The 14212-nt window shown below is 45.2% G+C and overlaps 1 protein-coding gene across 7 annotated transcripts in view; it reads left to right on the top strand.

Moving 5' to 3' along the window:
- Positions 1-14212, top strand: part of UBE2D4 (ubiquitin conjugating enzyme E2 D4 (putative)) — a 29770-nt gene that overhangs the window by 4082 nt on the left and 11476 nt on the right. For 5 of the 7 annotated variants that reach the window (XM_054494493.2, XM_063667364.1, XM_054494492.2 and 2 more), the window contains exons 2-4: positions 7892-7955; positions 12307-12338; positions 12435-12512. In XM_054494493.2, coding sequence (XP_054350468.1) covers positions 7892-7955; positions 12307-12338; positions 12435-12512 — 174 coding nt within the window. Of the gene's footprint in view, positions 1-7891; positions 7956-12306; positions 12339-12434; positions 12513-14212 lie in introns of those variants that run through there. The other 2 variants (XM_063667365.1, XM_063667366.1) reach the window with 1 other exon arrangement.

Genomic DNA, 14212 nt, shown 5'->3' with positions numbered 1-14212 from the left:
ACAGGGTGTTGCTCTGTTACCTAGGCTGGAGTGCAGTGGCTCAAACATAGCTCACTGCAGGCTTGACCTCCTGGGCTCAAGCAGTCCTCCCACTTAGCTTTCCCAGTAGCTGGGATTACAGGTGCCTGCCACCACATCTGGCTAATTTAAAAATTTTTGTAGAGAGTGGATTTCACCATGTTGCCCAGGCTGGTCTCAAACTCCTAGGCTCATGTAATCCTCCCACCTCAGCCTCCCAAAGTGCTGGGATTACAGGTATGAGCCACTGTTCTCAACCAGGACAGGGTTGTATGTGGCAGCACTTCAATTTTTTAATGGTTTTTTTTTCCTCTTTGATACGTGTATTAGTCCATTCTTGCATTGCTATTAGGAAATACCTGGCCAGGCGCAGTGGCTCATGTCTGTAATCCCAGCATTTTGGGAGGCTGAGGCGGGAACATCATCTGAGGTCAGGTCCTGGTGAACATGGTAAAACCCCATATCCACTAAAAATACAAAAATTAGCTGGGTATGGTGGCAGGTGCCTGTAATCCTGGCTACTTGGGAGGCTGAGGCAGGAGACTTGCTTGAACCTGGGAGGGAGAGGTTGCAGTGAGCTGAGATCATGCCACTGCACTCCAGCCTGGGTGATAGAGTGAGATTCTGTCTCAAAAAAAAAAAAAAAAAAAAAAAAAAGAAAAGAAAAAAAGAAATACTTGAAGGCTGGACGAGGTGGCTCATGCCTGTAATCCTAGCACTTTGGGAGGCTAAGGCAGGTGGATGGCCTGAGCTCAGGAGTTCAAGACCAGCCTGGGCAACATGGCAAAAACCCAGCTCTACCAAAAATAGAAAAAATTAGACAGGCATGGTTGGTGGCATGTGCCTATGGTCCCAGCTACTCAGGTGGCTGAGGTGGAAGGATCGCTTGAGCCTGGGAGGTGGAGGTTGCAGTGAGCCAATATCGTGCCACTATACTTTCCAACCTGGGTGACAGAGTAAGACCCTATCTTAAAAAAGAAACAAACAAACAAAACAAAGCAAAAAACCTGAGATGAGGCAATTTAGGAAGAAAAGAGTTTTAATTGGCTCACAGTTCTGCAGGCTGTACAAGAAGCATGGCACTAGTGTCTGCTCTGCTTCAGAGGAGGGGAAACTCACACTCACTATGGAAGGCAAATGGGGGGTGGGGGGTGGCAGAGCAGGTATGTCACATGGCCAGAACATGAGCAAGAGAGAGAACAAAGGGAGGTGCTCCACACATTTATTTATTTATTTTTGAGACAGGGTCTCACTCAGGCTGGAGTGCAGTGGTGCAATTTCTGCTCCCTGCAGCCTCTGTCTCCCTGGTTCAACTGATTCTCATGTGTCAGCCTCTGGAGTAATGTGTGTCACCACACCTGGCTACTTTTTTTTGTATTTTTAGTAGAGACGGGGTTTTGCCGTGTTGCCAGGCTGGTCTTGAACTCCTGAGCTCAAGCGAGCCACCCACTTGGGCCTCCCAAAGTGCTGGGATTACAGGCATGAACCACTGTGCCCGGCCATGACACAATTTTTTTTTTTTTTGAGACAGAGTCTTGCTCTGTCGCCCAGGCTGGAGTGCAGTGGTGCAATCTCGGCTTACTGCAAGCTCTGCCTCCCAGGTTCACGCCATTCTCAACCTCCCCGAGTAGCTGGGACTACAGGCGCCTGCCACCACACCCAGCTAATTTTTTGTATTTTTAGTAGAAACGGGGTTTCACCATGTTAGCTAGGATGGTCTCGATCTCCTGACCTCGTGATCCACCTGCCTCAGCCTCCCAAAGTGCTGGGATTACAGGCACAAAGTGAGCCACTGTGCCCGGCCCATGACACACTTTGAAACAACCAGATCTTGTGAGAAGAGGATAATACCAAGTGGATGGTACTAAACCAATCACTTCCCACCAGGCCCCAACCTCAACATTGGAGATTACAATTTGACAAGAGTTTTGGGTGAGAACACAGATCCAAACTATATCAATACATATTTAACACATATATTTTGCAATACATGTACTTTAAAGAAAATTTGGAAAATACCTGGCTGAGCAGGGTGGCTCATGCCTGTAATCTCAGCACTTTGGGAGGCCGAGGCGGATGGATCACTGGAGGCCAGGAGTTTGAGACAAGCCTGGCCAACATGGCAAAACCCTGTCTCTCCTAAATATGCAAACATTAGCCGGGCATAGTAGTAGGTGCCTGTAATCCCAGCTACTCGGGAGGCTGAGGCATAAGAATCGCTTGAACCCAGGAGATGGAGGTTGCAGTGAACCAAGATGGCCCACTGCACTCCAGCCTGGGTGACAGAGCGAAATCCTGTCTCAAAAAAATAATAAAAATAAAATAAATAATAAAAAAAAGAATAATAAAAAGAAAAAAAAGAAAATTAAAGAAAATTTGGAAAATGCCCCCAAAATTTAGTTTTTAAAAAACTCATCTCTAGTCATCTAAAGTGGGTCACTTTTTCTTGCTGGAATGTGTGCCATCCAGTTCCCCTCCTGGGGGGCAATAAATGTTAAAGTATATATATGTACGTATATGTATATACACACATATATATGTGTATATACATAAACGTACGTGTGTGTGTGTATATATATATATTCTACCTATTCATGTAATTGTAGTTAACATTTTTGTGGATTTCTTTTCAGTGCCTTTGATGTGTATGTGTTTCAGATTGTTGTCGTCATGTAGTGCATCACATTTTATATTCTGCTTTTTTCTTGCCCTTTTCCTCTAATGTTGTATCATGACATTTTCTCCTGTTATTCTGTAGTCTTTAAAAACTAATTTTCAGTGGCTGCATAATACTTGGTTTAGTTTCTCAAAAAAAAAGTTTAGTTAACTTCTGATTATAAAGGTGGTAATTGCTCTTTAAAGAAACTTGGGGCTGGGTGTGGTGGCTCATGCCTGTAATCCCAGCACTTTGGGAGGCTGAGGCAGGAGGATCGCTTGAGGTCAGGAGTTCGAGACCAGCCTGGCCAACATGGTGAAACTCATCTCTACTACAAATACAAAAATTAGCTGGGCATGGTGGTGCATTCCTGTAATCAATCCCAGCTACTCTGGAGGGTGAGGCATCAGAATTGCTTGAACCCAGTAGGCAGAGGTTGCAGTGAGCCGAGATGGTGCCAGTGTACTCCAGTCTGGGCAACAGAGTGAGACCTTGTCTCTAAGAATAAAAATAAAAAATAAAGAGGACTTGGAAGTAAGATAATACCATATTCATCTACTTCAAGATGAATATTTTTTCAAATGTTCACATCTCTGAAATTGGGATGCTCCTTACAATAGCTGTCAGCCAGGTTACCTTCACTTAGATGTCACTATCTGTATGAGTAAACTGGATCATGGCAGTTCATTATGAGGTAAGTGCATTGCTGGTACTATATTTGTTGAGTTTAATTATTTTAAAAATATTTTCAAAAAGATAGTGTGATTTAGCACTGAAAAGAAAAGCTTTTGTGAACACAGGCACAGAAACAGGACAATGAAGAGTAAATTTCATAATAGTGGAGCAAACATTTGTTGTTGGAGGAAGGACTGGAATTTCCTAATTCCATGTCAAGCAACCAAATTCTTCATAGCCCCAGAAAGGAAGGTACCACCTACTCTCAAGTTGGTGAGGCTGGGTCATTTTTTTTTTTTTTTTCTGGAATACGTGCAAATAGTTTGTGTATCATGGGCCTTTGCAGAATAAGTATTGATGGCTTGAAAGAAAACTCCAGAAATAGTAGTAGAGGACTCTAAGAATTGTCACATTACCATTGTCTTGGAAGACACAGAGGATGATATTGTATAGACATCAATGACTCAGTGTTGGGCTCTGAATGGGAAGAAACTTTAGGAATACCTGAACAAACCAGTTTATTTATTTCACTTGTTTTTCCTTTTTTTTTTTTGTATGTTGAATGATACTTAACAAGAAACACACAAAGCTATGTTTAAGCCTAAAATAATTCTTTTGATAAAAGTAATTTTAATTTTTTAATTTTTTGAAACAGAGTCTCACTCTGTCACACAGGCGCAATCTTGGCTCACTGCAACCTCCACCTCCCGGGCTAAAGCAATTCTTTTTTTTTTTTTTTTTTCCCCACAAGAAGAAAAGGTACATTTTATTTAATGACCAAGTACACACACATTCACACACACACACATATGTACATATAACTAAAAAAAATTTTTTTTCTCTTATCACATGGGATGCATTGTGAAATATTCTACATTCTTTCATTTAAAGAAAAATGCTGGTCACGTTTTAGTAAAAATCTTTCACAAATCACTAATATGTTACAACGCATAACTGCTCTAGAGCATTAACAATGCTAAGCTATAATTTTAGGGAAATATATAGTAGTGCTCCTTCTTAGAATTAGCCCATGTCGTATTTTAGGTACTCAACTCAGGGAAAAAAAAAATGTAACATAGCCTTATTACCATGTATCCAGCCTGGCCGTGGTACATGCTTTCAGTGAGCTTAAATCACCTACCTTCCTAGGCCCAAGATCTGAGGGAATGACTTCCAACTATGTAACAGGACCGTTTGTCTGTATTATACATTTTATATGTCTTTTTATGTACATTGTTTCACTTGTTCCTCACAACAACCCTGTGAGGTAGGGAGGGGAAAATATCAGCTACGCTTTATAGATAATGAAGTTAAGATTCAGAGAGGTTAAGTGACTTTCTCAGTTACCTAGTACAAGGCAGAGACAGAATAAGAACTATTAACTTTTAGGTTGGGGGCCCTTTTCTCTAAACCACATAGTTTCGGAGAGTATAATCTAACCCAAAATATTTTTACTGCTTCATCCTCATTTTCTTATTGTTAATTCAACTTTTTACAGAATACCATAAAAGACCTTATTCTAAATTCATCATGCTAAATTTATGCTTCTCTGTAAACTTATGGCCACAGAATACATATATTTTTTCTTTTTTTTGGAAAGCACTGTCACTTTGGCTCTAAAGGAACATAAGCAATATAAAAGGCCCCAGAGGCCAAGGAAATTGAAAAGAAGTCAGAAGAAGGGATATAAAATGGAATGTATTAATGGATTTTAGTCCCTTTAAGCTTGCACTTTTGTGAGAGGGTTCAATGGAGAGCTTTAATGCAGATGAGACTTGAAGCTTTTGAAGAAGATCTAAGTCCTGATGAGGTTATTCAAACTCAGATCTTGCATGCATAATGATGATAGGCCATGGTCTTCAAAAACGTGGTACTTGATGCTCTCCCACAGTGCCAGGACTGGAATTCCACAATGCATATTGATTCATGTTTTTGTGCATTAATGGTCTGTGGGTTTCTTTAAATGAAGTCCATTTTAGAGTCCATAGATATTAGTGTTCTGCAAAACTGTTGGGGATTGGAGGCTCCCAAAAGACCCCAGATGCTCTGCCCTGCCCATGGCATCACCCTCTAAAGCGATTCTTGTGCCTCAGCCTCCTGAATAGCTGGTTATAGGCACATGCCACCAAACCTAGCTAAGTTTTGTATTTTTAGTAGAGGCAGGGTTTCACCATGTTGGCCAAGCTGGTCTCGAACTCCTGAACTCAAGCGATCTGCCTACCTCGGCCTCCCAAAGTGCCGGGATTACCGGCGTGAACCACTGTACACAGCCTGATAAAAGTAATTTTTAAATACAATTAAAGTTTATGTGCAAATAAAGCATTTGTGTTAGTTTATTTGCCAGCATGTTGTTGTTGTTTTTTTTTTCCTAATTGTATGTAAAGTAAAATTGTGTCTTACAAAAGATGGAGTCTTGGAGTTGACGAAACACCATAAAGGAATAACTGAATGTGTACCATGGTTTGCTTAACTCTTCTCTACTACTATTCAATACTTTAACTTACTTTCTCTTTTTCGGAACTTCTCACTTTTATCATTGTTACTTGTAATAGTAATTACTATATAAACTTAACCTACTGAATCCTTTACAATTAATAAAATATTTATATATTTAATGATTTGGTAATAAATTCCCATGGTTCAAAAGGTGCACAGGATATACAGGGAAAAGTCTCTCACCCAAGACTGTCCCTAGCCATCCAATTCCCCTCCTGGCGGGGCAACCAGTGTCGAAGTATTCTTCTAGAAATATATATATATTCTACTTATTCCTCTCCCTTTTTATAGTACTAATTGTAGCATTCTCTATACCACTATTGTCTTGATATTTACTGGGTGCTGTTGCTTACATTATATACATTAAAAACTTACATGCAAAATTTGTAGCCACACAATAGTGCCGGCAAGTTGGCAGGCAAGTATGATTACAACTTAACAGATAATTACACTGAGGCCCAAAGAGGTGAAAGTGATTTCCTCAGTGACGGAGCTCGGACTCAGACCTGAGTCTTCTAACCTTGAGGTGAGCACAGGAATTCGATGTGTGAGTGGACTAGTTTCTTTCAAGTCACACCATTCTTCCTTGAAATACCAGTTAGCATTCGAAACCCCTGGGTGCTGGTTGGAGTCTATCAATAGGGATCCACACGTGGCCTTTCAGGGATCATTAAGTGCTGGTGTAACTGTTCATCACACCTCTAAAGGGGGAACATGGATTCTGCATATAGGCAGCGCAAATCATAGAGGTGTGGAAAACCTTGTGAGGTGGAGGGGAATTGGTCTGTACTGCTAGCTTTTCCTGCCCTTGGCTGTTCATATAACCTCTTCAGGATTTGCCTTAGCAGTTCTGTCATAGAGCTAATTTATCCGTGCAGTATTGCAACAAATATAAACAATTCTCCTGCACAGTGATAGTGGAGGTGCTGAGGGGCACATAGCAGAGAGGTAAGCAAAAAGGAACTGTTCCCCAGAGATTTCTGTAGCTCTTGCATTTCTGAGCGTGTCCTCGGTCCCCTTGTATGACCTCAGTTGTTCCCCAAGTTAAATTCTCTTTTGGCCACTCCTAATGCTGCTTCCTGAGTGCTTGCCAAGTATAATTCATTTTACTTATGAGGAAATGGGTTCAGATATATTAGATACTAATCGAGAATTGGCCAGTGGTATACTGGTAGATGTTTAAAGATCAACCCTCGGGGAGAAAACATGGCCCTGATTTGTAGCATTTGCTGGCTTCTGTGATGTTAATACTTCCATCTTAGCTGATTAAATTTGAAGTGAAGGGGATAAATGCAGGATGGCCAGAGAGGTGGTTACTGAAATGATCAGCATGTCCAGAGACATATAGTGAAATCAGGAGAGTTTGTGTAGATAGGACAGTGTTTGGCTTAGTTCAGGGTTGGGTGTCCCATAAAGGGAATCTAGTTGTGGTATAATCCCTGATCCCCGCTGGTGCAGTGTTAGACTTTGGCTCACGTGCCAAAGTCTCCGCATTCAGAGCCCTAGGACTTGCCACATAACCAGTGGTGACTAGGGTGATTGGGATGGTGGTTGGGGAGGTAAAGTAGAGAGATTAGCACTTCCTTGGTGCTTCTTCCATGCATTAATTCATTAGCTTAGCAATAAAACCTGGCACCTATCCTTCTCCCAGAACTCTCTCCTGGGCTGCTTTTCTTCCATATCCTCAGCACCTGGGGGCCTGGGGATGTCCTCTACCTGAGGAGGTGGGAGGCTAGGCTTGGGGGTAAGGCAGAGCTACATGTGACTGACTTCTTGCCCTGCCCTCTTCCAGCTCTGTACCTTGAGTGGGTAACTTCATCACTTTACAATTCAATTTCCTAATGTATAAAATGGAAATGATCACACCTACTTCTCTGGTATCTTTATAGCAGGGAGTAGAGTCCTATGACCCACCGTGTCTCTAACCCCCTCCTGAGACCTAGGAGCCTCCTCCCACCAGGAGAATTCCTTCCAGCTACCAAGATTGGTGTGTAGAGGCAGCATCCCCAGCATACAGCAGCTCTGACCCACTCTCTCATGTTCTAGGAATTAACCGACTTGCAGAGGGATCCTCCTGCCCAGTGTTCCGCGGGACCTGTGGGTGATGACTGTAAGTATTTTGGGGGGGCTTCAGGTTGTAGGAGCATTGTAATTAAGACCCCCAAATTTAGGCCAGGTGTGGTGGCTCACGCCTGTAATCCCAGCACTTTGGGAAGCCAAGGTGGATGGATCACCTGAGGTCAGGAGTTTGAAACTAGCCTGGCTAACATGGCGAAACCCCGTCTCTACTAAAAGTACAAAAATTAGCTGGGCATGCTGGCACGTGCCTGTAATCCCAGCTACTTGGGAGGCTGAGGCAGGAGAATCGCTTGAACCCAGGAGGCAGAGGTTGCAGTGAGCCGAGATCGTGCCACTGCACTCCAGCCTGGGCAACAGCCTCCGTCTGAAAAACAAACAAACAAACACAAACAAAACCAAACAACCAAATTATCAGCCAAGCAGTATTTAAGAAAACCAATCAGTTATTTTCCCTTCATTTGCTTGTGAATGGCTTTTTCATTTGAGGTCTAGGCCATGAGTTCACAGCAGCTTGGCTGGTCAGCTTATACTCAAAGTAGAACCTGCATTGCCTCTCGTGTCCCATAGTCACCGCTTCCCTCTTCTGGCACATGAGAAAGCCAGCTTGGCCTGAGGAGTCACATCAGCTGCTGGAAAGTGCCCTTGGCCAAGTCAAACTTGGGTGCTGGTGTAAATATTGTTGGAGTTGGTCTAGAGGACCTGGTGCTGCTGCAGCTCCTGGGAGCAGAGCAGGACAGTGGAGGAGGGGCAGGGCGGGGTAGGGCAGTGGCCACTTGCCTCTGCCAAGGGGAAGGGCAATCCCTATTATTTTCTCCCACTTCCACTCTTCCCTGGCGGAGACTGAAGAAGCAGCTGTGGGCAGCTTCTCGGGAGAGAGAGGGAGAAGCAGCACTGCCTGTTCCAGGCCTCTGCCGTCCCTCACAGGTGCTGGCTGAGGCTGAGCTGCCCAGCACTAGGGTTTCCAGGTCTGTCCTCTGCCCACTCACCTTGTCTCCACTTTCTGGGCTTCTTGGGCTCTGTGACACCAATCCTTCCCTGTGAGGCTTCAGTAACTGCAGCCATAGGAAAATAGGTGGGGAGGGGAGATACTATGTGTTCAAGGAGAGTGGTGTCAGAGGTACATATACCAAAGAATCAAAAACAGAGTGAGACAGAATGTGTATGCCAATGTTCACGGCACCATTATTCATGATTTTCAGAAGCTGGTAACAACCCAAGTGCCCATCAGTGGACGATAGATAAACAAAATATGGTTCTGATACACATTACAACATGAAAACATCCCAAGTGAAATAAGCCGGAAAGAAAAGAATGACTATATGATTCCACTTACATGAAATATCTAGACTAGAGAAATTCATAGAGACAGACGGTAGATGAGAGATTACCTGAGGCTGATGGGGGGTGGAAATGGGAGAAATATTGTTTCATGGATACAGAATTTGTTGGGGGTGATGGAAAGTTTTAGAAATGGATGGGGGGATGGTTCTACAGCATTGTGAAGGCATTTAATGCCACAGAATTGTACACTTAAAAGTTGTTTAAATTGCATATTTTATTACATATTTTTAACTACAATAAAAAAAAGAAATTTCACAAAGCTGGAAAAAAGGAGGCATGGCATCACATGTGTGCCTGCATGTCCTGGGAGGGGACTGAGCTTAGAGGAGCCAGCGGTAGGCAGATGGAGCCACTGAAAATGGAGGACTCTAAAGGTTTTGTGTGGGAGTTTAAATCTCATTTTTGGAGCAAAGCAGAAATGTTTCCCAGCTGCCTATGCAGAGTGTAAGAAACAAGAATGACTCTGCTCCACTGTCTCCTGGTACCTGCTCATCACTCTGCTCCCTGCTAATCAGTGTTTACCTCATGTCATCCTCATAAGCACCCCAGGTCTCCATAGCATGCTTCCCCTCTTACCTGTCACTTAAGGTAATATCAGATTAAACTGGGGTCGCTGTAAGCTTGAACTAGTTCTTGTTTAGCCTTACCTGTCTAGAGGCAGCTCCTTCATGCTCAGCTCAGCTCAGATTTACCTTGCACCAGAGCCCAGTGCTAAGAGAGGCTAGCATCAAGGCTAGCCACCACCGTCAGACCTCAGTGGATGAGGTTCAGACAGCATTGGAAGCTAGCCTTTGGGGCCATTTCACACCCGCCTCATGGGCTCACAGCCATTTCCAGCATCCCTCCTGTATATCCTTTCTCGTCCTCTTGCTTTTGAGGCCTTCTCTTCGGACTCTGCTCTCAAGCACTCTTAGTGTCTCAGCAGCCCTCAGGGTTAAAGTGAACAAGACCAGAGGATTCTAACCTTCCGTTCTGAAATATATTATCAAAAACACTTTTATTTAATAAAGATTCCATTCACATGAATATTAGGCAAAGATATGTCTACTTTCAACTAATGATTAGCATGAATTCGAATAAAAACAGTCAAAAGCAAAAAAAAAGTGATATTTTCATTAACTCAGGCAGCCTTATTACAGGTAAAGGTGTTCTCTTCAGCACCATTTCTTTGAAATATTGAAAAGGGCTCATGGGCCACCTTGACTACTTTTGAACACCTCTAGGGGCTTGGGAAACTTCTGCTTTAGTCCCTGCGCTTGTGCTCCCACCCCAAACCTTGGCGCTTTCCTAGGCCTCCTGTTGCGTAGAGCTTGTGGGGTACTTAAACAGGTGACAGGAAACCCAGGACAGGACCAGGTCTGAAACTTTGGGCTAATTCCATATCCACTATGAATCCATATGAGACAGAATTCTCTTGATAATAACAGGCCCTTCAGATGATCCCAGCAACCCACTCATGTGGGTGAGTAGGCATTTTCCACCAAGGCCCTAGAGTCAATATCCCTGGGACCATTTGTATGACTTGGGAGCCTTGAATGTGAGTGTTTGGGTCACACTAGGCTAGCCTTGCTGATATACAGGAGCTGTTCTGGGAATGGGTAGAGCAGTGAAAGTCACCTGAGATGCTGGAGAGGGTGTAGGGTGTGATGTGCAGCAAGAGGGAGCTCTAAACTCTCGCCAAATGGTGGTGACCTGGAAGAGAAGCATGAGAGGGGCTCATCATGACCTTGTTACTGAGTGCCTAGAGCACAGGGCACTGCCCAGGGGAGGTTGGGCAGGAGAGGACTCAGATGGAGGCAGCACCCATGAGGCTCCAGGGCCACGGGCAGTTGGCTCCTGAGAGACACTCTTTGAAGAGGGCTTCACAGTGAATCAGGAGAAGAACCAAGGAATAGAAGGGTTTATAAAGAGCAATAAGGAAAATGGCTGAAGCGTAGCCAAGGCTTAATTCTGTGCAAAGAACTGACTGAATTGTAGTTACTGGCATTTGTGTAGTAAAGAATTTAATCTTGGCTAAGCACAGTGTCTCACGCCTGTAATCCCAGCACTTTGGGAGGCTGAGGCTAGCAGATTTCTTGAGCCCAGCCTGGGCAACATGGTGAAACCCCATCTCTACAAAACAATAACAACAAAAAGAATTTAATCTTGTCCCCAAAAGATCTGGCCTTCATCCTTAACACATAGGGGGCGATCTCTAAGATACCACACCTGATAGGAATGTCTTTGTTTGGATGGAAGCTTTAATGCACACCAACCATATGATTTAGGGTGAGGAATGGCCACACCAAGTAGACCAGCCATGTGATTTAAGGTGAGAGCCTAGCCCGGGCAACATAGCAAGACCCCATCTTTACAAAAATGAAAAAATAAAAGTAAAAAAATTAGCCAGATGTGGTGGCACACACTTGTTGTCCCAGCTCCTCAGGAGGTTGAGGCAGAAGGATAGCTTGAGCCCAGGAGTTTGAGACTACAGTGAGCTATAATCATGCCACCGCCCACCAGCCTGGGTGGCAGAGTGAGACCATCTCAAAAAACTAAAAAATAAAATAAAGTGGGGGTTTGGATCATGCCTGGAGGAGCTGGAAACTGGAGCCTGAGATCAGCCCTGTGGGCATTCAGATAAGTCAGTCATGCTCTCAGGGTGGAGCTCCAATAAGAATTCTGAATACGGAGGCTCCGATGAGCATCCCTGATTGGGTGCTCTGTGTGTGTTGCCATACAGCAATGCCAGGAGAGTAACACATCCTGACTCCACGGAGAGAGAAGAATGGAAACTCTGCGTTTGGACCCTCCTGATGTTAACCTATGCTGTTTCCCTGTGATAACCGGCAATCTTAAGCACAACCGCTTTCAGTGAGCTCTGGGAGTCCTAGGCAGTTATCGCATCTTGGGTGGTTTGGGGAACCCCAGTCTTGCAGTTGGTGTCAGAAGTGAGTGCATCTCGTGTAGACAGTGCGCTGTAATTTAGCAGTGCCTTTTCAGTAGAATAGACGTGTTTCTTGGGGGGTCTCTTACATGCCCGTCTCTCTTTTGTTTTGTAGTGTTCCACTGGCAGGCCACCATCATGGGCCCGGTAGGTAGTAGCTGCTGAGCGCACCACTCCAGTTTTGCTTCTTGCACTTTGGGCTTAGCACATGCACTGATCTCTTTCTGTGTCTCATCCTTCCAGAATGACAGTCCTTACCAAGGAGGTGTTTTCTTCCTGACCATCCACTTTCCTACGGATTACCCGTTCAAGCCCCCAAAGGTGAGGTCCCCCTCACAACTCCCCTGATGTTTGGATGAAGGACAGCATGTGACAAGGGGCCCTTCAAGTCAGGTATAGGTAAAAAGAGCTGTACGTGGGGTTTCTCCGAGGGCCCACTGCTCCACCCTGTGGTGACAGTTTCCCAGGACTTTAATTACTGGACTTCGGGAATTAGCACCTGTTGTGATCAAGGGTCAGTGGGGTGAGCTGGTGCTGGCCTTACTGAGGCCACAGTTTGAATGCTTCTCCTTGTGACTGTAGCTGAGTCTGGTCATGTCTCCAGGCTCTGGCTCCCTTCTCTGCAGTCCCTTAGAGTTAGGACAGGGGTTCTCAGGCGGGGTGATTTTGCTACTGCCCCAGGGACATTTGGGCAACATCTTAGGATATTTTGGGTTATCAAAACTGTGGTGAGGGGGTACTACTGGTATCTAGTGGGCAAAGGCCAGGGTATTCCAGGGATTCCCTACAGTGCACAGGAGAGCCACCCTTCCCATGACAGAGAATGGTCAGCCCCAAGTGTCAGTAGTGCCAAGGTGGACACACCCTGGTTTAGGACTGGTGAGTCACACCTTCACTTTCCTTTATTAAGTTAAAAGAATAGCAAGCCTCCTTTGCCCTTCATGCACACACCATCCCATCAGTGGAGCTTTAGAAAGCAGTGCCACCAAAGGGAAGGAGAAGTCCAGGGAGCTGCCTCGACCACTCTGCCCTAGCATGTCTTGTGCACTGCAGGTCTTCTCACTCCCTGAACCCTTGGACCTCATACTCCTTCTCACCTGGGCTCTGCATGGGTGGCCGAGCCTGCCCTGAGGGTCATAGTCCTGTGGAGGAGACACGGCATTTAGCATGTGAGCTACTCAGCACTGGGAAGGAGCACAAGCAGTGGTTGGCAGCAGGAACCGGGGTGGTGGAGAGATCGCCCTGAGAAGGGGGAACTGCAGGAGCTCAGCAAGGGGGCGGACAGGTCCCCAGGAAACTGCCCCAGGGGAGTGAGCCTGTGAGGAGTTGGGAAGGAGGCCAGAGGGGTACGGATGGCCCCAGGAATAGGGTCTGCACGCCGTTGTGGGGATTGCCACACCGACACGATCACTCTGCTGCCTTGTGGAGAAGAGGCTGGGGTTCAAGCGATTCTCCTGCTTCAGCCTCCTGAGTAGCTGGGACTACAGGCACTCGCCACCACACATGGCTAATTTTTGTGTTATTTTTAGTAGAGACAGGGTTTCACAATGTTGGCCAAGCTGGTCTCGAACTCCTGGCCTTAGGTGATCCACCCACCTCCGCCTCCCAAAGTGCTGGGATTGCAAGTGTGAGCCACCACGCTTGGCCAGGTTGTGCATTTTGTCAAGACTTACTCGAAAGTCCTGCATCTGCATCAGACCCCTTAGCTGAGGGGTTGTGATGTTGCTGTGTCTTACTGCCTTGACTTGGCCTTGATGGTTCAATTTGAGTCAGAGGCTTAGCTGCTGTTTTGCATGTTGTTTATCTGAGTCAGTGTGAAGAAGCCCCTTCTGTGCTCACCAGCTGCAGCTCTGTCCAGACATCGCCACCAGAGCCTACCTGGTGCCTGAGCATTTTAAATCTTGGTTAAATATGCTTAGGATCCCAGAGACCTTTTAAGCTTTTGGCAAGGGAGTGGGGTGTGCTGAGCAGGGCAATGACAGATGCTAAAATAGCTTCACCACATTGGAGTACAACTGCTG

The sequence above is a fragment of the Pongo pygmaeus genome, chromosome 6 (assembly GCF_028885625.2).
Source record: "Pongo pygmaeus isolate AG05252 chromosome 6, NHGRI_mPonPyg2-v2.0_pri, whole genome shotgun sequence".
Lineage (NCBI taxonomy): Eukaryota > Metazoa > Chordata > Mammalia > Primates > Hominidae > Pongo > Pongo pygmaeus.
The sequence above is the reverse complement of the archived record's forward strand: the minus strand, read 5'-3'. Positions and strand labels throughout refer to the sequence as shown.